This window comes from Entelurus aequoreus, linkage group LG10, assembly GCF_033978785.1.
Source record: "Entelurus aequoreus isolate RoL-2023_Sb linkage group LG10, RoL_Eaeq_v1.1, whole genome shotgun sequence".
NCBI classification, from domain to species: Eukaryota; Metazoa; Chordata; class Actinopteri; order Syngnathiformes; family Syngnathidae; genus Entelurus; species Entelurus aequoreus.
The window spans coordinates 55871606-55896001 of NC_084740.1; the positions used below are offsets into that span (position 1 = coordinate 55871606).

The 24396-nt window shown below is 41.7% G+C and overlaps 1 protein-coding gene across 1 annotated transcript in view; it reads left to right on the forward strand.

Annotated features, from left to right (window-relative positions):
* pparab (peroxisome proliferator-activated receptor alpha b) overlaps window positions 1-24396 on the forward strand; it is a 111641-nt gene that overhangs the window by 79057 nt on the left and 8188 nt on the right. The window contains exons 4-5 of the mRNA XM_062061239.1: window positions 1388-1526; window positions 22940-23139. Of these exons, the coding sequence (XP_061917223.1) occupies window positions 1388-1526; window positions 22940-23139 (339 nt within the window). The remainder of the gene's footprint in view (window positions 1-1387; window positions 1527-22939; window positions 23140-24396) is intronic.

The following is a 24396-nucleotide window of genomic DNA, read 5'->3' on the forward strand; positions in this document are numbered from 1 at the left end:
ATAAATACATTCTATTATTCAGCATTATTCACATGTGAATAATATAAATACATTCTATTATACAGCATTATTCACATGTGAATAATATAAATACAGTCTATTATACAGCATTATTCACATGTGAATAATATAGTCTTTTATACAGCATTATTTACATGTGAATAATATATATACAGTCCATTATACAGCATTATTCACATGTGAATAATATAAATAGTCTATTATACACCATTATTCACATGTGAATAATATACTGTAAATACGGTCTATTAAAGAGTTTATGACTGCAATTCCAAGTGTAATTTGTAATTGATGTGACAATAACACATATTATTAAATGTGTTATATAAAATGTATTTATTGTATAATTTAGTAGGAATATGTAGAGAAAACATGTTGAACCCCTCAGGGGGCCAAAGGCTGACTTATTTGGTTCTGTCAGTAACTTGGTGCTGTATTTTGGCCATGGTTAAGTTAAAGTTCAATGATAGTCACACACACACACTAGGTGTGGGGAAATTTGTCCTCTGCATTTGACCCATCCCTTTGTTCACCCCCTGGGAGATGAGGGGAGCAGTGTGCAGCAGCGGTGGCTGCGCCCGGGAATCATTTTTTGGTGATTTAACCCCCAATTCCAAGCCTTGATGCTGAGTGCCAAGCAGGGAGGTAATGGCTCCCATTGTTATAGTCTTTGGTATGACTCGTAATCTTTGTTGTTACATTATATATTATTTTTCCCAAGAGGGTTTTTTTTTCCATCACAGGAGTACGATTCAGCAATACCCCAAAACCAAACAGGACTATCCATCCATCCATTTTCTACCGCTTATTCCCTTTGGGGTGGCGGGGGGCGCTGGAGCCTATCTAATCATTTATTTATCTTTCAAATATCATACAAAACATTTTGGATTCTCTTTTTTTTTTTCTTTCTTTTTTTTACTTTTTTTGCCTAAATTTCATAACTGCAGCCCTACACAAAAATACCAACCATGTAATGTATTTTTTTTTATTTTAATGCTTTGAAGGCCTTTTTGATTAAATTGTGTAATTTGGGGCAATTATTATATATTTGTATCACAAGTTAGTTAGTTACCAATTTAAAGCTGTGAGATTGATCTGATCAAAAGGCTGAAATTAATACAAATTTGAAAAAAAAACAACAACAAATATTGATATTTTTGAGACATTTGAACAAAAAAAAGTAGAAAAAAAAAGATGCCAAATGTTTTAAGAACCTAAAAAATTTGGGACTCTTATTTCCTGTTTGGCTTTGAAGATAATATAAATTGAAGTCCCCAGATGGTTAAAAGCCGTAATACAACGATGTACCTTTTGACGTCCTGATTTTATGTCCGGTATTCTTAACCGCGTTGTCATTTTTTTCCAGGGTTTTTTCCGGAGGACCATCCGTCTCAAGCTGGACTACGACAAGTGTGAGCGCCGCTGCAAGATCCAGAAGAAGAACCGCAACAAGTGCCAATTCTGCCGTTTCCAGAAGTGCCTGTCAGTGGGCATGTCCCACAATGGTGAGTTGAAAGCTGCTCCCTTTCTCGTGTGTAAACACACACACACACGCGCACACACACACACACACACACCACTTAAAACAGTACCAGGACTATACACGATCAGTGCCAAGAGTGGCTAATTAGCAGGCACAAGCTTAGACGACATGTTGAAACATGTCTATGCTGTCTTCTTTTACTTTCAAGAACACTCTTCTTCTGCAGTTCTGAATGAGACAATAAAAGTTGTCAGGTTTAAGCACCCAACTATCTTTTAAACAGAAGAAGCAAGTAATCAGATAAAGACAGAGTTCAATTTTGCCCATGAGGAGAACGCATGGAGCTGCACACTCAGTTACAGTCTCACCCTACGCTCTGAGGCACAGCCCACACGCTCCTCTATTTATTCAGGAGTTCCCTAGTTAGATCGCTGAGGCTGCTTCTAAAGGATTCGTCCTTGGCTGTTAGCAGGCTGAAAGACAGAAAACATCTGCGGCGAGGCAACTCCTACCTTGCAGCGGAAGATAACAAGTTGTGTGTCTTTGCACCAAAAGACAAAGTACAGCTTGAGCACAATAGATACTAACTAGAGCAGGGGTCACCAACCTTTTTGAAACCAAGAGCTACTTCTTGGGTAGTGATTAATGCGAAGGGCTACCAGTTTGATACACACTTAAATAAATTGCCAGAAATAGCCAATTTGCTCAATTTACCTTTAACTCTATGTTATTATTAATAATTAATGATATTTACACTTAATTGAACGGTTTAAAAGAGGAGAAAACACGAAAAAAATGACAATTAAATTTTGAAACATAGTTTATCTTCAATTTCGACTCTTTAAAATTCAAAATTCAACCGAAAAAAAAGAGAAAAACTAGCTAATTCGAATCTTTTTGAAAAAATTAAAAAAATAATTTATGGAACATCATTAGTAATTTTTCCTGATTAAGATTAATTTTAGAATTTTGATGACATGTTTTAAATAGGTTAAAATCCAATCTACACTTTGTTAGAATATATAACAATTTGGACCAAGCTATATTTCTAACAAAGACCAATCATTATTTCTTCTAGATTTTCCATGACAAAAATTTTAAAAGAAATTCAAAAGACTTTGAAATAAGATTTAAAGTTGATTCTACAGATTTTCTAGATTTGCCAGAATATTTTTTTTGAATTTTAATCATAATAAGTTTGAAGAAATATTTCACAAATATTCTTCGTCAAGAAATTAGAAACTAAAACGAAGAATTAAATTAAAATGTATTTATTATTCTTTACAATAGAAAACATTTTTTTACTTGAACATTGATTTAAATTGTCAGGAAAGAAGAGGAATGAATTTAAAAGGTAAAAAGGTATATGTGTTTAAAAATCCTAAAATCATTTTTAAGGTTGTATTTTTTCTCTAAAATTGTCTTTCTGAAAGTTATAAGAAGCAAAGTAAAAAAAATTAATGAATTTAAACAAGTGAAGACCAAGTCTTTAAAATATTTTCTTGGATTTTCAAATTCTATTTGAGTTTTGTCTCTCTTAGAATTAAAAATGTCGGGCAAAGCGAGACCAGCTTGCTAGTAAATAAATACAATTTAAAAAATAGAGGCAGCTCACTGGTAAGTGCTGCTATTTGAGCTATTTTTAGAACAGGCCAGCGGGCTACTCATCTGGTCCTTACGGGCTACCTGGTGCCCGCGGGCACCGCGTTGGTGACCCCTGAACTAGCAAGGGCCTTTAAGCATAAGAGTTGTGTGATAACTTATATATAATTATTCTAACAAAAAGGAATCAAATATATATTTGCATAATACAAACTGCAGAAAAAACATTTCAGGTAGGGAGGGACATTACATTTTTGCAGGGGTCCCATGCCAAAAAATAGTTTCACACTGTTTCTTAAATCTGTACTGCCGGGGCTTATGGTGTCGGAAAAAAGAAAGAGTTAGCCATTGCTATAGTATTAATGAGATTAGCTATTATTTGTTCATGTACGTAATAAATAGTCATAAAGTGTTTGGATGTATTCATTAAATCAACATATTTTTGCCTGCCGAAAAGGGATTCACAGTCATTTTTTGGATATTGACACATCTTATTTGTGCATAAATGACTAGATTACCCTTAGGAGATGCACGGGTGAGATGTGTCAATATGAAAATATTACTTTGAATCACTTTTTGGCAACCACTCATTTGCTTTTTAAAAGGTTCTTCAACATGTAAACCAGGGCTATTCAACTACGTCATGAAAAGGGCCACATGCTCAAAAGCCAAAGGGCTCCGGGGCCGGACTTGGAAATTTGAATGTTTTGTCAGAGAGTGCCTGACAGGTTCTGTTCCTTTGAGACTGTTTACTTCATTATTAAGGCAAACACATCAGCTTTCACACAGCACTCTCAATAAAATCATCCTTCGGCCCTCGCTACTCCATTCCAGCGTGTGCAGCCAGACAGATAGTTAACAGAAGCTCCAGAAGTTTTGTGAAGGATTGATATTGCTTCTTTTTAAATAATATCCTTACCCAGTGTTTTTTTTGTTTTTTTTTACACGTCTTCCTTCATTTAGGTTTGTTAGACTGAAAATATTGTCGATTGTTTATTTTACATGCATGAAATAAATAACACAATAAACTACAAATGTTTACGCAGAAGCAAAACAACTTCCACGTTGCACAAAATGTAACTAGGGGGTGAACAAGAGGATGGGTCAAATGCAGAGGACAAATTTCACCACACCTAGTGTGTGTGAAAATCATTGGTACTTTAACTTTAACTTAACTTAAAGTGTAGCGTTATCCCCCTCTCCTGGTCAAATGTAGCGCTGCATGTATTAAACAAGCTTTAATCGCCAGAGTTAACCTCAGATAAATAAAACCAACAACACGACCACGAATACAAAAGACATCACAAACTCAGCAATGTCGATACAAAACAAACTAAATATATTTATGCACAATGATTATTTACAAATGTTTGACCAAGTTTGGTGATGAAACTTACACGTGCGGATTTTCTAGCGTTGTTGCTGCTTGTCAGACTTTGTTGTTCAGTCGTTAAAAGTCAGATTTTCCGTGGATCGATTGGTACCGGGCCGCACAAGAAATCATTTTAAAAAAATAATAATAATAATAATAATTTTTATTTAATCAACATAAAAAACACAAGATACACTTACAATTAGTGCACCAACCCAAAAAACCTCCCTCCCCCATTTACACTCATTCACACAAAAGGGTTGTTTCTTTCTGTTATTAATATTCTGCTTCCTACATTATATATCAATATATATCAATACAGTCTGCAAGGGATACAGTCTGTAAGCACACATGATTGTATTTTTTTAAGACAAAAAAAACAAAAAGAAAATACCATAACACCCATTTACCATTTATATATATATATATATATATATATATATATATATATATATATATATATATATATATATATATATATATATATATATATATATATATATATATATATATATATATATATATATATATATATATATATACACAAACCCCATTTCCATATGAGTTGGGAAATTGTGTTGGATGTAAATATAAACGGAATACAATGATTTGTAAATAATTTTCAACCCATTTTCAATTGAATGCACTACAAAGACAACATATTTGATGTTCAAACTCATAAACTTGATTATTTTTTTGCAAATAATCATTAACTTAGAATGTCATGGCTGCAACACGTGCCAAAGTAGTTGGGAAAGGGCATGTTCACCACTGTGTTACATGGCCTTTCCTTTTAACAACACTCAGTAAAAGTTTGGGAACTGAGGAGACACATTTTTGAAGTGGAATTTTTTCCCATTCTTGCTTGATGTACAGCTTAAGTTGTTCAACAGTCCGGGGGTCTCCCTTGTGCTATTTTAGGCTTCATAATGCACCACACATTTTCAATGGGGGACAGATCTGGACTACAGGCAGGCCAGTCTAGTACCCGCACTCTTTTACTATGAAGCCACGTTGATGTAACACGTGGCTTGGCATTGTTTTGCTGAAATAAGCAGGGGCGTCCATGGTAACGTTGCTTGGATGGCAACATATGTTGCTCCAAAAGCTGTATGTACCTTTCAGCATTAATGGTGCCTTCACAGATGTGTAAGTTACCCATGTCTTGGCCACTAATACACCCCCATACCATCACACATGCTGCCTTTTACACTTTCACCCTAGAACAATCCGGATGGTTCTTTTCCTCTTTGGTCCGGAGGACACGACGTCCACAGTTTCCAAAAACAATTTGAAATGTGGACTTGACAGACCACAGAACATTTTTTCCACTTTGTATCAGTCCATCTTAGATGAGCTCAGGCCCAGCGAAGCCGACGGCGTTTCTGGGTGTTGTTGATAAACGGTTTTGGCCTTGCATAGGAGAGTTTGAACTTGCACTTACAGATGTAGCGACCAACTGTAGTTACTGACAGTGGGTTTCTGAAGTGTTCCTGAGCCCATGTGGTGATATCCTTTACACACTGATGTGGCTTGTTGATGCAGTACAGCCTGAGGGATGGAAGGTCACGGGCTTAGCTGCTTACGTGCAGTGATTTCTCCAGATTCTCTGAACCCTTTGATGATATTACGGAGCGTAGATGGTGAAATCCCTAAATTCCTTGCAATAGCTGCTTGAGAAAGGTTTTTCTTAAACTGTTCAACAATTTGCTCAGGCATTTGTTGACAAAGTGGTGACCCTCGCCCCGTCCTTGTTTGGGAATGACTGAGCATTTCATGGAATCTACTTTTATACCCAATCATGGCACCCACTTGTTCCCAATTTGCCTGTTCACCTGTGGGATGTTCCAAATAAGTGTTTGATGAGCATTCCTCAACTTTATCAGTATTTATTGCCAACTTTCCCAACTTCTTTGTCACGTGTTGCTGGCATCAAATTCTATAGTTAATGATTATTTGCAAAAATCATGTTTTTATCAGTTTGAACATCAAATATGTTGTCTTTGTAGCATATTCAACTGAATATGGGTTGAAAATGATTTGCAAATCATTGTATTCCGTTTATATTTACATCTAACACAATTTCCCAACTCATATGGAAACGGGGTTTGTAGATGGACAGATATACCGGCCCCCAGAAACATTTTTTTCTTTAAATGAGGCCCCCCGAGTCAAAATAATTGCCCAGGCCTGGTCTAAACAGTATTATGTGAGAGTCCTGTCAATCGGCATACCAGCAAAAGTGGAAATATTACAGTAAGTGTTTATTTTATTATGATTTGTTTGTATGTTTAGCCTAGCAATGCTAATGCTGTAGTGTTTCAATAAAGCTACATCCGTTTAGCACTTGGCTTCTAAAACCTATTACTCATCCTCCTTGTGTTCAGGCTCAAAAATATAGTGTTATGGATCATCATTTTTTCCCAAAGTAATTGTTGTTGTCTCTCACACAGTCTGCTAGATTAGCATTGTTGTTGATGGGGAAGGGATCTGTGTCACGGATCACGTGGCTGTCTTTCTCATTGTCTCTCATTATGTCTCGGGGAATCTCTGTGAGATTGATACTTTTTTGATCATATCTCTCTATTCGCCAACTTTGGAAGTCTTTGCGTGTCATGAATCAGACCTGAATATACTGGTTTTTCCACTCCACTGGTGCTACAAACCTGCTTTTTTAGAGGCGGAGACATTCCACATTCGAACAAGATGTTTTTAAAGGAGACATGCATGGAATGTAGTGTAATGGACCATTAGGTACACCTGCATACTCCGATGTGTTTACTGTCTTCTATAGTCGCTGGGGTCTACAACTTCTCTAGTCGCTGGGGTCTTCAACTTCTCTAGTCGCTGGGGTCTACAACTTCTCTAGTCGCTGGGGTCTACAACTTCTCTAGTCGCTGGGGTCTTCAACTTCTCTAGTCGCTGGGGTCTACAACTTCTGTAGTCGCTGGGGTCTACAACTTCTGTAGTCGCCGGGATCTACAACTTCTGTAGTCGCCGGGGTCTACAACTTCTGTAGTCGCCGGGGTCTACAACTTCTGTAGTCGCCGGGGTCTACAACTTCTGTAGTCGCCGGGGTCTACAACTTCTCTAGTCGCCGGGGTCTACAACTTTTGTAGTCGCTGGGGTCTACAACTCTGTAGTCGCTGGGGTCTACAACTTCTCTAGTCGCTGGGGTCTACAACTTCTGTAGTCGCTGGGGTCTACAACTTCTGTAGTCGCTGGGGTCTACAACTTCTGTAGTCGCTGGGGTATACAACTTCTGTAGTCACTGGGGTCTACAACTTCTCTAGTCGCTGGGGTCTACAACTTCTGTAGTCGCTGGGGTCTACAACTTCTGTAGTCGCTGGGGTCTACAACTTCTCTAGTCGCTGGGGTCTACAACTTCTGTAGTCGCTGGGGTCTACAACTTCTGTAGTCGCTGGGGTCTACAACTTCTGTAGTCGCTGGGGTCTACAACTTCTCTAGTCGCTGGGGTCTACAACCTCTGTAGTCGCTGGGGTCTACAACTCTGTAGTCGCTGGGGTCTACAACTTCTCTAATCGCTGGGGTCTACAACTTCTGTAGTCGCTGGGGTCTACAACTTCTCTAGTCGCTGGGGTCTACAACTTTTGTAGTCGCTGGGGTCTACAACTCTGTAGTCGCTGGGGTCTACAACTTCTCTAGTCGCTGGGGTCTACAACTTCTGTAGTCGCTGGGGTCTACAACTTCTGTAGTCGCTGGGGTCTACAACTTCTGTAGTCGCTGGGGTATACAACTTCTGTAGTCACTGGGGTCTACAACTTCTCTAGTCGCTGGGGTCTACAACTTCTGTAGTCGCTGGGGTCTACAACTTCTGTAGTCGCTGGGGTCTACAACTTCTCTAGTCGCTGGGGTCTACAACTTCTGTAGTCGCTGGGGTCTACAACTTCTGTAGTCGCTGGGGTCTACAACTTCTGTAGTCGCTGGGGTCTACAACTTCTCTAGTCGCTGGGGTCTACAACCTCTGTAGTCGCTGGGGTCTACAACTCTGTAGTCGCTGGGGTCTACAACTTCTCTAATCGCTGGGGTCTACAACTTCTGTAGTCGCTGGGGTCTACAACTTCTCTAGTCGCTGGGGTCTACAACTTCTCTAGTCGCTGGTGTCTACAACTTCTCTAGTCGCTGGGGTCTACAACTTCTGTAGTCGCTGGGGTCTACAACTTCTGTAGTCGCTGGGGTCTACAACTAGCACTGGGTCTGCTGTGGCTGTAGGCAACACACCGATGTATTTTATTTGTCTTATTAACTCTCCAAGGCTGGACAAGCTGCATCCAGCAACTTTATTTACCTCTGCCACGCTATAAAATGTTGCTACTATTTCATGTATTTATAGTTGTTGTTTACAATGAACTCATCAGCGCTATTTATGCTGACTCAGCGTTTCACTCCTATTACAACATCAGTTCTGATGCTGTGGAATATTCTTGTTAAACTCACCATGAATATTAACCAAATATTAGTGATATTGTTATTATAAGTGCTAACACAGACGAACTATTTATAGCGGCGACATGATAACTACCGTGTGTCTCTATGTTTACATCATCGAGTGGTCTGCTGTTTCCTTGCTTCCCTGCTCCCTGTAAATTTATGATAGATCATAAATCATGCCTCTCACCTGAAAAGTAGATGGCTGAAGATATAATCCAACAAGTTGGGACACTTTGACAGCCATTTAGGGCCCGGAAATGGCAAGAACGACACAAAAACGACACGACCCCGTTTCTTCATGAGGATTATTATGAGTCATTCTTCATCTAAGTGGGAATATATATATACATACTAGCAGTCAGCATCCTAATGACAGCAGACATTATGCAGTAAGTGATGTTTTATTATGTTTGTTGGCTCTCATAAAGTCTGCAGGGCGCAGAAATCAGTGATGGAATTGAAAAAAAGCAAACATTGTGATGCGTTTTTGAAATTAATGTGCTGTCTGTGCTTGAAATGATCAAAATAGGTAAATATTACATGTTATTATGAATGTTACTACACGACATATATACTTACATCATGTATATATTACATGTTATTATGAATGTTACTACACGATATATATACTTACATCATGTATATATTACATGTTATTATGAATGTTACTACATGACATATATACTTACATCATGTATATATTACATGTTATTATGAATGTTACTACACGATATATATACTTACATCATGTATATATTACATGTTATTATGAATGTTACTACATGACATATATACTTACATCATGTATATATTACATGTTAATATGAATGTTACTACACGACATATATACTTACATCATGTATATATTACATGTTATTATGAATGTTACTACATGACATATATACTTACACCATGTATATATGACATGTTATTATGAATGTTACTACATGACATATATACTTACATCATGTATATATTACATGTTATTATGAATGTTACTAGATACTACATATATACTTACATCATGTATATATTACATGTTATTATGAATGTTACTACATGACATATATACTTACATCATGTATATATTACATGTTATTATGAATGTTACTACATGACATATATTGTTACATCATGTATATATTACATGTTATTATGAATGTTACTACATGACATATATACTTACATCATGTATATATTACATGTTATTATGAATGTTACTACACGACATATATACTTACATCATGTATATATTACATGTTATTATGAATGTTACTACATGACATATATACTTACACCATGTATATATATGACATGTTATTATGAATGTTACTACATGACATATATACTTACATCATGTATATATTACATGTTATTATGAATGTTACTAGATACTACATATATACTTACATCATGTATATATTACATGTTATTATGAATGTTACTACATGACATATATACTTACATCATGTATATATTACATGTTATTATGAATGTTACTACATGACATATATTGTTACATCATGTATATATTACATGTTATTATGAATGTTACTACATGACATATATACTTACATCATGTATATATTACATGTTATTATGAATGTTACTACATGACATATATACTTACATCATGTATATATTACATGTTATTATGAATGTTACTACATGACATATATACTTACATCATGTATATATTACATGTTATTATGAATGTTACTACATGACATATATACTTACGTCATGTATATAAATTCCTAATGGAGGTGTTTGGATGATTTTTAGAGGCTTTATAGCAGAATAGAGCGACTCCCACAAGCTCCATTGTAAGCAGACTTTTGATCGTATTTATTTAATATTTAGAATGCATTAAAAAAAATCCATCCATGGTCATGTCGTTCATAATGATTCCAAAATCCCCCCCCCCCCCCCCCCCCAAAAAAAAAGATGCAGTTCCCCTTAAAGTGTAGTTATGCACCGCCATGCTTGAACCCATTCATCCCTCAGCCATCACCATGCACGGGGAAGGCGGGGGCGAGGAGGTCACATGACTGAAGTCAAGCCTGACGTCTTTTTACTGCTTTTCCTCAGCGTTTGGCAATGCTGCAATATTGTTGTTCACACTGACTGACGCGCGCGCGCGCACACACACACACACACGACATGCGGAGCCGTGTCCAAGGTCAACGTCCTGATCAGAAACCCCCTCAGTGACACATTTAGAAGATGACGTTTGTGTTGATCTTCCAACTGTCTGCCCTTTGTGCTCCTTTTCCACGTTGGTGGTAGTGAACTTCATTGATTGGTTCAATGTCTCTTAAAGCCACAGTTCACTTTTTTTCCCCCCTTTTTCCTGACGTCCACTTCCTGTGACTCTTAAGTTTCATGCCTCCAAGTGTAACCAAAGAAAAGCAATTTGAGACGCACGTGCAATCAGATCCTTGAAACTGTCAGGGGTGTCGTATTAAAACCACGCTGACCGCAGGGAGTCGAGCTAATTTTGGACGTTCGGCCTCGGGGTCGTATCGACTGGCAATGAATAGGAGGGCGAAATGTGACAGTGGGAGACATTTCCTGACAATGCCAGGATCTACTGGGCCAAAACATCATTCTATACAATAGAGTAGACTAGGGCTGGGCGATATATGGAATATACTGGATATATCGTGGGTTTGTCTCTGTGCGATATAGAAAATGACTATATGGTGATATTGGAGTATACGTTCTCACGCAGGGGGGAGGTGTTTTTTTTAAATGTATTTTTATTTATTTATTTTTTTTCATAAAGAAATACAATCATATGTGCTTACGGACTGTATCCCTGCAGACTGTATTGATCTATATTGATATGTAATCTATATATTGTGTTTTTTATGTTGATTTAATAAAAAATAAAAATTAAAAATTTTTTTTTTTTTTTTTAATTATTATTATTATTTTTTAAATTTCTTGTGCCGCGGCCCGGTGGTTGGAGACCATTGATGTAGACCACCAGGAAGTCTTTTACATTTAGGAAATAATCATAATATGACCCCTTTAATGCGCGCTATGGTCCAAAAAATATGGTTATTGTTTGTTTTTTAAAACATTGCAAATAAACAATTGCCATCATCAAGTTGTTTCAAAAAGTCAAATAGGATTAAAAAAAAAAAATCCTTGAATAGACGAAATAAACCCCGCCTCCCAGCCAAGTCACACAGACGTGTTGACTCACAGCTTAAAGCCTCACTCACTTCCTCTCAACTTAATTGGACTTGGCTCCTTCCCAGGCACCTGCTGTGGAGCTTAGGCACCTTCATAGGACCATGCACTTTGTAGGCACCTTCATAGGACCATGCACTTTGTAGGCACCTTCATAGGACCTTCCTCTTTGTAGGCACCTTCATAGGACCTTCCTCTTTGTAGGCACCTTCATAGGACCTTCCACTTTGTAGGCACCTTCATAGGACCTTCCTCTTTGTAGGCACCTTCATAGGACCATGCACTTTGTAGGCACCTTCATAGGACCTTCCTCTTTGTAGGCACCTTCATAGGACCTTCCACTTTGTAGGCACCTTCATAGGACCATCCTCTTTGTAGGCACCTTCATAGGACCTTCCACTTTGTAGGCACCTTCATAGGACCATCCTCTTTGTAGGCACCTTCATAGGACCTTCCACTTTGTAGGCACCTTCATAGGACCTCCCTCTTTGTAGGCACCTTCATAGGACCATGCACTTTGTAGGCACCTTCATAGGACCTTCCTCTTTGTAGGCACCTTCATAGGACCTTCCTCTTTGTAGGCACCTTCATAGGACCTTCCACTTTGTAGGCACCTTCATAGGACCATCCTCTTTGTAGGCACCTTCATAGGACCTTCCACTTTGTAGGCACCTTCATAGGACCTTCCACTTTGTAGGCACCTTCATAGGACCTTCCTCTTTGTAGGCACCTTCATAGGACCATCCTCTTTGTAGGCACCTTCATAGGACCATGCTCTTTGTAGGCACCTTCATAGGACCTTCCTCTTTGTAGGCACCTTCATAGAACCTTCCACTTTGTAGGCACCTTCATAGGACCATCCTCTTTGTAGGCACCTTCATAGGACCTTCCTCTTTGTAGGCACCTTCATAGGACCTTCCACTTTGTCGGCACCTTCATAGGACCTTCCTCTTTGTAGGCACCTTCATAGGACCTTCCTCTTTGTAGGCACCTTCATAGGACCATGCTCTTTGTAGGCACCTTCATAGGACCATCCTCTTTGTAGGCACCTTCATAGGACCATCCTCTTTGTAGGCACCTTCATAGGACCGTCCTCTTTGTAGGCACCTTCATAGGACCATCCTCTTTGTAGGCACCTTCATAGGACCATCCTCTTTGTAGGCACCTTCATAGGACCATCCGCTTTGTAGGCACCTTCATAGGACCTTCCTCTTTGTAGGCACCTTCATAGGACCTTCCTCTTTGTAGGTAACCATCTGATGGAGCGTCCTCTTTGTAGGCACCTTCATAGGACCATCCTCTTTGTAGGCACCTTCATAGGACCATCCTCTTTGTAGGCACCTTCATAGGACCATCCTCTTTGTAGGCACCTTCATAGGACCTTCCTCTTTGTAGGCACCTTCATAGGACCTTCCTCTTTGTAGGCACCTTCATAGGACCATCCTCTTTGTAGGCACCTTCATAGGACCATGCTCTTTGTAGGCACCTTCATAGGACCTTCCTCTTTGTAGGCAACCATCTGATGGAGCGTCCTCCTGCTGGATTGTTGACATACACCTGCATTATTTCTCCCTACTTACTACATCTCTGTATTAGTCACCTGTGTGTGTGTGTGTGTGTGTGTGTGTGTGTGTGTGTGTGTGTGTGTGTGTGTGTGTGTGTGTGTGTGTGTGTGTGTGTGTGTGTGTGTGTGTGTGAGGTTAAACGCAGTTCACTTCCAATCTCATTAGTCAAAGGGGATCAGGCCGTCTGAGTGAGGCTCTCATAAAAAAAAAGAAACAAGTCTTATTCAGAAAGTGTTGAGGCACGTGTCATGTTGCACCACCTGTTGATGTCATGTTGCACCACCTGTGGATGTCATGTTGCACCACCTGTGGATGTCATGTTGCACCCCCTGTGGATGTCATGTTGCACCCCCTGTGGATGTCATGTTGCACCACTTGTGGATGTCATGTTGCACTACCTTTGTATGTCATGTTGCACCCCCTGTGGATGTCAAGTTGCACCACCTGTGGATGTCATGTTGCACCACCTGTGGATGTCATGTTGCACCACCTGTGGATGTCGAGTTGTGCCACCTGTGGATGTCAAGTTGCACCACCTGTGGATGTCATGTTGCATTACCTGTGGATGTCATGTTGCACCACCTGTGGATGTCATGTTGCGCTACCTGTGGATGTCATGTTGCGCCACCTGTGGATGTCATGTTGCGCCACCTGTGGATGTCATGTTGCACCACCTGTGTATGTCATGTTGCACCACTTGTGGATGTCATGTTGCACCCCCTGTGGATGTCATGTTGCACCACCTGTGGATGTCATGTTGCACCACCTGTGGATGTCATGTTAAGCTACCTGTGGATGTCATGTTGCGCCACCTGTGGATGTCATGTTGCGCCACCTGTGGATGTCGAGTTGTGCCACCTGTGGATGTCAAGTTGCACCACCTGTGGATGTCATGTTGCATTACCTGTGGATGTCATGTTGCACCACCTGTGGATGTCATGTTGCGCTACCTGTGGATGTCATGTTGCGCCACCTGTGGATGTCATGTTGCGCCACCTGTGGATGTCATGTTGCACCCCCTGTGGATGTCATGTTGCGCCACCTGTGGATGTCATGTTGCACCACCTGTGTATGTCATGTTGCACCACTTGTGGATGTCATGTTGCACCCCCTGTGGATGTCATGTTGCACCACCTGTGGATGTCATGTTGCACCACCTGTGGATGTCATGTTAAGCTACCTGTGGATGTCATGTTGCGCCACCTGTGGATGTCATGTTGCGCCACCTGTGGATGTCATGTTGCACCACCTGTGGATGTCATGTTGCACCACCTGTGGATGTCATGTTGCACCACCTGTGGATGTCATGTTGCACCCCCTGTGGATGTCATGTTGCACCACCTGTGGATGTCATGTTGCACCACCTTTGTATGTCATGTTGCACCCCCTGTGGATGTCAAGTTGCACCCCCTGTGGATGTCAAGTTGCACCACCTGTGGATGTCATGTTGCACCACCTGTGGATGTCATGTTGCACCACCTGTGGATGTCGAGTTGTGCCACCTGTGGATGTCAAGTTGCACCACCTGTGGATGTCATGTTGCATTACCTGTGGATGTCATGTTGCATTACCTATGGATGTCATGTTGCACCACCTGTGGATGTCATGTTGCGCCACCTGTGGATGTCATGTTGCGCCACTTGTGGATGTCATGTTGCGCCACCTGTGGATGTCATGTTGCACCACCTGTGGATGTCATGTTGCACCACCTGTGGATTTCATGTTGCACCCCCTGTGGATGTCGAGTTGTGCCACCTGTGGATGTCAAGTTGCACCACCTGTGGATGTCATGTTGCATTACCTGTGGATGTCATGTTGCATTACCTATGGATGTCATGTTGCACCACCTGTGGATGTCATGTTGCACCACCTGTGGATGTCATGTTGCGCCACTTGTGGATGTTATGTTGCACCACCTGTGGATGTCATGTTGCACCACCTGTGGATGTCATGTTGCACCACCTGTGGATTTCATGTTGCACCCCCTGTGGATGTCATGTTGCACCACCTGTGGATGTCGAGTTGTGCCACCTGTGGATGTCAAGTTGCACCACCTGTGGATGTCATGTTGCATTACCTGTGGATGTCATGTTGCATTACCTATGGATGTCATGTTGCACCACCTGTGGATGTCATGTTGCACCACCTGTGGATGTCATGTTGCGCCACTTGTGGATGTCATGTTGCACCACCTGTGGATGTCATGTTGCACCACCTGTGGATTTCATGTTGCACCCCCTGTGGATGTCAAGTTGCACCACCTGTGGATGTCATGTTGCACCCCCTGTGGATGTCAAGTTGCACCACCTGTGGATGTCATGTTGCACCACCTGTGGATGTCATGTTGCACCACCTGTGGATGTCGAGTTGCGCCACCTGTGGATGTCAAGTTGCACCACCTGTGGATGTCATGTTGCATTACCTGTGGATGTCATGTTGCATTACCTGTGGATGTCATGTTGCACCACCTGTGGATGTCATGTTGCACCACCTGTGGATGTCATGTTACACCACCTGTGGATGTCATGTTGCACCACCTGTGGAGGTCATGTTGCGCCACCTGTGGATGTCATGTTGCACCACCTGTGGATGTCATTTTGCACCACCTGTGGATGTCATGTTGCACCACCTGTGGATGTCATGTTGCGCCACCTGTGGATGTCATGTTGCACCACCTGTGGATGTCATGTTGCACCACCTGTGGATGTCATGTTGCGCCACCCATGGATGTCATGTTGCACCACCTATGGATGTCATGTTGCACCACCTGTGGATATTTAACAACATCAACAAGTGGTCACTTGTTATCAAACTTCCTTTTGATCAGATTAGAGACTAAACCACTAGAGTAGTGTTGGTCACTAGAGGAGACTAAACCACTAGAGTAGTGTTGGTCACTAGATGAGACTAAACCACTAGAGTAGTGTTGGTCACTAGAGGACACTAAACCACTAGAGTAGTGTTGGTCACTAGAGGAGACTAAACCACTAGAGTAGTGTTGGCCACTAGAGGAGACTAAACCACTAGAGTAGTGATGGTCACTAAAGGAGACTAAACCACTAGAGTAGTGTTGGTCACTAGAGGAGACTAAACCACTAGAGTAGTGATGGTCACTAGAGGAGACTAAACCACTTGAGTAGTGTTGGTCACTAGAGGACACTAAACCACTAGAGTAGTGATGGTCACTAGAGGAGACTAAACCACTAGAGTAGTGTTGGTCACTAGAGGAGACTAAACCACTAGAGTAGTGATGGTCACTAGAGGAGACTAAACCACTTGAGTAGTGTTGGTCACTAGAGGAGACTAAACCACTAGAGTAGTGATGGTCACTAGAGGAGACTAAACCACTTGAGTAGTGTTGGTCACTAGAGGACACTAAACCACTAGAGTAGTGTTGGTCACTAGAGGAGACTAAACCACTTGAGTAGTGTTGGTCACTAGAGGACACTAAACCACTAGAGTAGTGTTGGTCACTAGAGGAGACTAAACCACTTGAGTAGTGTTGGTCACTAGAGGAGACTAAATCACTTGAGTAGTGTTGGTCACTAGAGGAGACTAAACCACTAGAGTAGTGTTGGTCACTAGAGGACACTAAACCACTAGAGTAGTGTTGGTCACTAGAGGAGACTAAACCACTTGAGTAGTGTTGGTCACTGGAGGAGACTAAACCACTTGAGTAGTGTTGGCCACTAGAGGAGACTAAACCACTAGAGTAGTGTTGGTCACTAGAGGAGACTAAACCACTTGAGTAGTGTTGGTCACTAGAGTAGACTAAACCACTAGAGTAGTGATGGTCACTAGAGGAGACTAAACCACTAGAGTAGTGTTGGTCACTAGAGGAGACTAAACCACTAGAGTAGTGATGGTCACTAGAGGAGACTAAACCACTTGAGTAGTGTTGGTCACTAGAGGAGACTAAACCACTAGAGTAGTGATGGTCACTAGAGGAGACTAAACCACTTGAGTAGTGTTGGTCACTAGAGGACACTAAACCACTAGAGTAGTGATGGTCACTAGAGGAGACTAAACCACTAGAGTAGTGTTGGTCACTAGAGGAGACTAAACCACTAGAGTAGTGTTGGTCACTAGAGGAGACTAAACCACTTGAGTAGTGTTGGTCACTAGAGGACACTAAACCACTAGAGTAGTGTTGGTCACTAGAGGAGACTAAACCACTTGAGTAGTGTTGGTCACTAGAGGAGACTAAACCACTAGAGTAGTGTTGGCCACTAGAGGAGACTAAACCACTAGAGTAGTGTTGGCCACTAGAGGAGACTAAACCACTAGAGTAGTGTTGGTCACTAGAGGAGACTAAACCACTTGAGTAGTGTTGGTCACTAGAGGAGACTAAACCACTAGAGTAGTGATGGTCACTAGAGGAGACTAAACCACTTGAGTAGTGTTGGTCACTAGAGGACACTAAACCACTAGAGTAGTGATGGTCACTAGAGGAGACTAAACCACTAGAGTAGTGTTGGTCACTAGAGGAGACTAAACCACTAGAGTAGTGATGGTCACTAGAGGAGACTAAACCACTTGAGTAGTGTTGGTCACTAGAGGACACTAAACCACTAGAGTAGTGTTGGTCACTAGAGGAGACTAAACCACTAGAGTAGTGATGGTCACTAGAGGAGACTAAACCACTAGAGTAGTGTTGGTCACTAGAGGAGACTAAACCACTTGAGTAGTGATGGTCACTAGAGGAGACTAAACCACTTGAGTAGTGTTGGTCACTAGAGGAGACTAAACCACTAGAGTAGTGTTGGTCACTAGAGGACACTAAACCACTAAAAAAGTGATGGTCACTAGAGGAGACTAAACCACTAGAGTAGTGTTGGTTACTAGAGGAGACTAAACCACTAGAGTAGTGTTGGCCACTAGAGGACACTAAACCACTTGAGTAGTGTTGGTCAATAGAGGAGACTAAACCACTTGAGTAGTGTTGGTCACTAGAGGAGACTAAACCACTAGAGTAGTGATGGTCACTAGAGCAGACTAAACCACTAGATTAGTGTTGGTCACTAGAGGAGACTAAACCACTTGAGTAGTGTTGGTCACTAGAGGACACTAAACCACTAAAGTAGTGTTGGTCACTAGAGGAGACTAAACCACTAGAGTAGTGTTGGTTACTAGAGGAGACTAAACCACTAGAGTAGTGTTGGCCACTAGAGGACACTAAACCACTAGAGTAGTGTTGGTCACTAGAGGAGACTAAACCACTTGAGTAGTGTTGGTCACTAGAGGAGACTAAACCACTAGAGTAGTGTTGGTCACTAGAGGAGACTAAACCACTAGAGTAGTGTTGGCCACTAGAGGACACTAAACCACTTGAGTAGTGTTGGTCAATAGAGGAGACTAAACCACTTGAGTAGTGTTGGTCACTAGAGGAGACTAAACCACTAGAGTAGTGATGGTCACTAGAGCAGACTAAACCACTAGATTAGTGTTGGTCACTAGAGGAGACTAAACCACTTGAGTAGTGTTGGTCACTAGAGGACACTAAACCACTAAAGTAGTGTTGGTCACTAGAGGAGACTAAACCACTAGAGTAGTGTTGGTTACTAGAGGAGACTAAACCACTAGAGTAGTGTTGGCCACTAGAGGACACTAAACCACTAGAGTAGTGTTGGTCACTAGAGGAGACTAAACCACTTGAGTAGTGTTGGTCACTAGAGGAGACTAAACCACTAGAGTAGTGTTGGTCACTAGAGGAGACTAAACCACTTGAGTAGTGTTGGTCACTAGAGGAGACTAAACCACTAGAGTAGTGTTGGTCACTAGAGGAGACTAAACCACTAGAGTAGTGATGGTCACTAGAGCAGACTAAACCACTAGATTAGTGTTGGTCACTAGAGGAGACTAAACCACTTGAGTAGTGTTGGTCACTAGAGGACACTAAACCACTAGAGTAGTGATGGTCACTAGAGGAGACTAAACCACTAGAGTAGTGTTGGTCACTAGAGGAGACTAAACCACTTGAGTAGTGTTGGTCACTAGAGGACACTAAACCACTAGAGTAGTGTTGGTCACTAGAGGAGACTAAACCACTAGAGTAGTGTTGGTCACTAGAGGAGACTAAACCACTTGAGTAGTGTTGGTCACTAGAGGACACTAAACCACTAAAGTAGTGTTGGTCACTAGAGGAGACTAAACCACTAGAGTAGTGTTGGTCACTAGAGGACACTAAACCACTAAAGTAGTGTTGGTCACTAGAGGAGACTAAACCACTAGAGTAGTGTTGGTCACTAGAGGACACTAAACCACTAGAGTAGTGTTGGTCACTAGAGGAGACTAAACCACTAGAGTAGTGTTGGTCACTAGAGGAGACTAAACCACTTGAGTAGTGTTGGTCACTAGAGGACACTAAACCACTAAAGTAGTGTTGGTCACTAGAGGAGACTAAACCACTAGAGTAGTGTTGGTCACTAGAGGACACTAAACCACTAAAGTAGTGTTGGTCACTAGAGGAGACTAAACCACTAGAGTAGTGTTGGTCACTAGAGGAGACGAAACCACTAGAGTAGTGTTGGTCACTAGAGGAGACTAAACCACTAGAGTAGTGATGGTCACTAGAGGAGACTAAACCACTTGAGTAGTGTTGGTCACTAGAGGACACTAAACCACTAGAGTAGTGTTGGTCACTAGAGGAGACTAAACCACTAGAGTAGTGTTGGTCACTAGAGGACACTAAACCACTAAAGTAGTGTTGGTCACTAGAGGAGACTAAACCACTAGAGTAGTGTTGGTCACTAGAGGAGACGAAACCACTAGAGTAGTGTTGGTCACTAGAGGAGACTAAACCACTAGAGTAGTGATGGTCACTAGAGGAGACTAAACCACTTGAGTAGTGTTGGTCACTAGAGGACACTAAACCACTAGAGTAGTGTTGGTCACTAGAGGAGACTAAACCACTAGATTAGTGTTGGTCACTAGAGGAGACTAAACCACTAGAGTAGTGTTGGTCACTAGAGGACACTAAACCACTAGATTAGTGTTGGTCACTAGAGGAGACTAAACCACTTGAGTAGTGTTGGTCACTAGAGGAGACTAAACCACTTGAGTAGTGTTGGTCACTAGAGGACACTAAACCACTAAAGTAGTGTTGGTCACTAGAGGAGACTAAACCACTAGAGTAGTGTTGGTCACTAGAGGACACTAAACCACTAAAGTAGTGTTGGTCACTAGAGGAGACTAAACCACTAGAGTAGTGTTGGTCACTAGAGGAGACGAAACCACTAGAGTAGTGTTGGTCACTAGAGGAGACTAAACCACGAGAGTAGTGATGGTAACTAGAGGAGACTAAACCACTTGAGTAGTGTTGGTCACTAGAGGACACTAAACCACTAGAGTAGTGATGGTCACTAGAGGAGACTAAACCACTAAAGTAGTGTTGGTCACTAGAGGAGACGAAACCACTAGAGTAGTGATGGTCACTAGAGGAGACTAAACCACTTGAGTAGTGTTGGTCACTAGAGGACACTAAACCACTAGAATAGTGTTGGTCACTAGAGGAGACTAAACCACTAGAGTAGTGTTGGTCAATAGAGGAGACTAAACCACTAGAGTAGTGTTGGTCACTAGAGGACACTAAACCACTAGATTAGTGTTGGTCACTAGAGGAGACTAAACCACTAGAGTAGTGTTGGTCACTAGAGGACACTAAACCACTTGAGTAGTGTTGGTCACTAGAGGACACTAAACCACTAGAGTAGTGATGGTCACTAGAGGAGACTAAACCACTAGAGTAGTGTTGGTCACTAGAGGACACTAAACCACTTGAGTAGTGTTGGTCACTAGAGGACACTAAACCACTAGAGTAGTGTTGGTCACTAGAGGAGACTAAACCACTAGAGTAGTGTTGGTCACTAGAGGAGACTAAACCACTTGAGTAGTGTTGGTCACTAGAGGACACTAAACCACTAAAGTAGTGTTGGTCACTAGAGGAGACTAAACCACTAGAGTAGTGTTGGTCACTAGAGGACACTAAACCACTAAAGTAGTGTTGGTCACTAGAGGAGACGAAACCACTAGAGTAGTGTTGGTCACTAGAGGAGACTAAACCACTAGAGTAGTGATGGTCACTAGAGGAGACTAAACCACTTGAGTAGTGTTGGTCACTAGAGGACACTAAACCACTAGAGTAGTGTTGGTCACTAGAGGAGACTAAGCCACTAGAGTAGTGTTGGTCAATAGAGGAGACTAAACCACTAGAGTAGTGTTGGTCACTAGAGGAGACTAAACCACTTGAGTAGTGTAAACCACTAGTTTTTATATACAAATATGCATGAAAACACTCCTACAGACATCACACATGGGAATGGTTTAGTTAGTATGAATTGTTTTAGTTATACTGTAAAACTTGCTCGGAGTGATGAATGAAGAATCCATGCGAGTAGAAACGCTGTGGATGGTGAGAAGACAACAGAAGGGTAGTGTAGTCGAAAAGATGACACAATAGCACAAATAATAACACACTAGTTCAGTGTCTCTGCTTGTTTTTTTTAAAGAATATTTGCAGTATCGCCATCAGCGAACAAAAATCAATAAAGTAGCCGCATCGTTTAATGAGCCGCCGGGGTTCAAAGTGTAGGAAAAAAGTAGCGGCTTATAGTCTGGAATTTGTGGTGTATACATAAGATAAGATAGGATAGGATAGGACTTTATTGTCATTGCACAAGTACAACGAAACTATGTTTTCAGCACAAACCCGTTCAAGATGAGACAAACAAACAGTGTACAGGGTTACAGAACAGGAACGCTGATGGGTCGCCACATGGCGCCCCGTAAATGATAAGAAAAAGGTAAAACGCTGGGGAAGAAGATGAGTAAAAAAGTACAATCTAGACTGGGCTCCTAAGGGGGCCTAGTCTGGAGTGGGGAAAAACCTCCATGCAATGCACACTTAAACACGTTACATTTAATCACGACAACTCGCAACAGAGGGGGGGGGGGGAGTTGGGGCCCTGGAGGTCGACTGCTGCTATGAAGCGCTGCCAGCCTTCCATCACCTCGAGGGGACACAAGCATGTGATATATTTTATTGTTGTTTACATGCATGTCTTCCTAATTCATCTACATTCAAAAAATGACAAAACGTTTCCAGAAATGGAGTGCGAATTCTAGTCACTCAGAAGCGAGCATGATTATATTTGCAAAGCAGACTTGAATGGGTTCCATTGTGCAGGTGTACCTAATGAAATGGCCGACCAATGACTCGATGGCGCTGCTCTCTGCTCCTCGCAGCCATCCGCTTTGGCCGTATGCCGCAATCGGAGAAGCTGAAGCTGAAGGCGGAGATGGTGACGGGGGAGCGGGAGGTGGAGGACCCCCAGCTGGCCGACCAGAAGACGCTGGCTCGGCAGATTTACGAGGCCTACCTCAAGAACTTCAACATGAACAAAGCCAAGGCACGCACCATCCTCACGGGGAAGACCAACACTCCGGTAGGTGGATTTTCTTCAAAATAGCCATTGTGCGGCACTTTCCTCACAGGTCACCACCTCTTGTTGACACTTTTAATACGTTTCTTCCCCACTGGAGGGATTTTGGCGTCCGTCTTAGCACATGTTCAACTTTGCACTCAGGCTTGTGTCTCAATAGCTGGCAGATGATGTGTGCTGCACTTTCTCAATCACAAGTGCGCAAAGAAGCTCTAGAAGAAGGGAAAAGGGAACCCCCACATGCTCCTCTTAGAGTGACTGGATGAATGTGTGAAGCTGACGTCTACATCAACACTGAAAATGTGGGTTTATTTGGAAAAATGCGCTCTTTGTTTCAAAGTGAGTCTCCAGGCACTTTGTGGGCATCGCATGCTGCATTCAGGGGTTCTGGGAATTTGGAAAATGCCCAACTTGACACTTACTAGGTTCCAACTGAAAGCATTTCTAACCACATGTAAACAAAAAACATGCCAAAAACAGTCTTGAGTCCTGGCAAGACTATTTTGATTTATTAGTTTTATGTCAAATCAAGAACCCTGTTGCGTCCTTGGGTATTTGGACAGAGATACCTTTTTTTATTTTTTTATTTTATTTTTTATAAATATGTTCCTGATTGAATACAAGAGAGTGTTTTTTCCCCTAGAAAAATACCTGAAAAAGAAGAGTTGCTTTTGCATAATATTGAGAAACAAAACTGTCAGGTTCAAACACCCGAAGACATTTATTAAACAAGACAAGAAGCAAGGAATCAAACAGAGGCAGAATTAAATTTGGCTTAGTGAGGAGAAACGCGTACCCTTGTACAGTGTTAAAGTTAAAGTACCAATGATTGTCACACACGAAATGTGTCCTCTGCATTTGACCCATCCCCTTGTTCACCCCCTGGGAGGTAAGGGGAGCAGTGGGCAGCAGCGGTGCTGCGCCCGGGAATCATTTTTGGTGATTTAACCCCCAATTCTAACCCTTGATGCTGAGTGCCAAGCAGGGAAATAATGGGTCCCATTTTTATAGTCTTTGGTATGACTCGGCCGGGGTTTGAACTCACAACCTACCCATCTCAGGGCGGACACTCTAACCACTAAGCCACTGAGTAGGTATCGCTACGCTCCGCCGAAAGATTGTACACCTCCTCTTTTATTTGGACTTTCCCCGATTACATGGCAACAGCTGTTTCTAAAGGGACGGGGGTCGTAAACCGCCATCGCCTTTGATTACAAAACAGTTCAAAGAAAAGGTCGGTTCATAGAAAAGGTCGTAAAA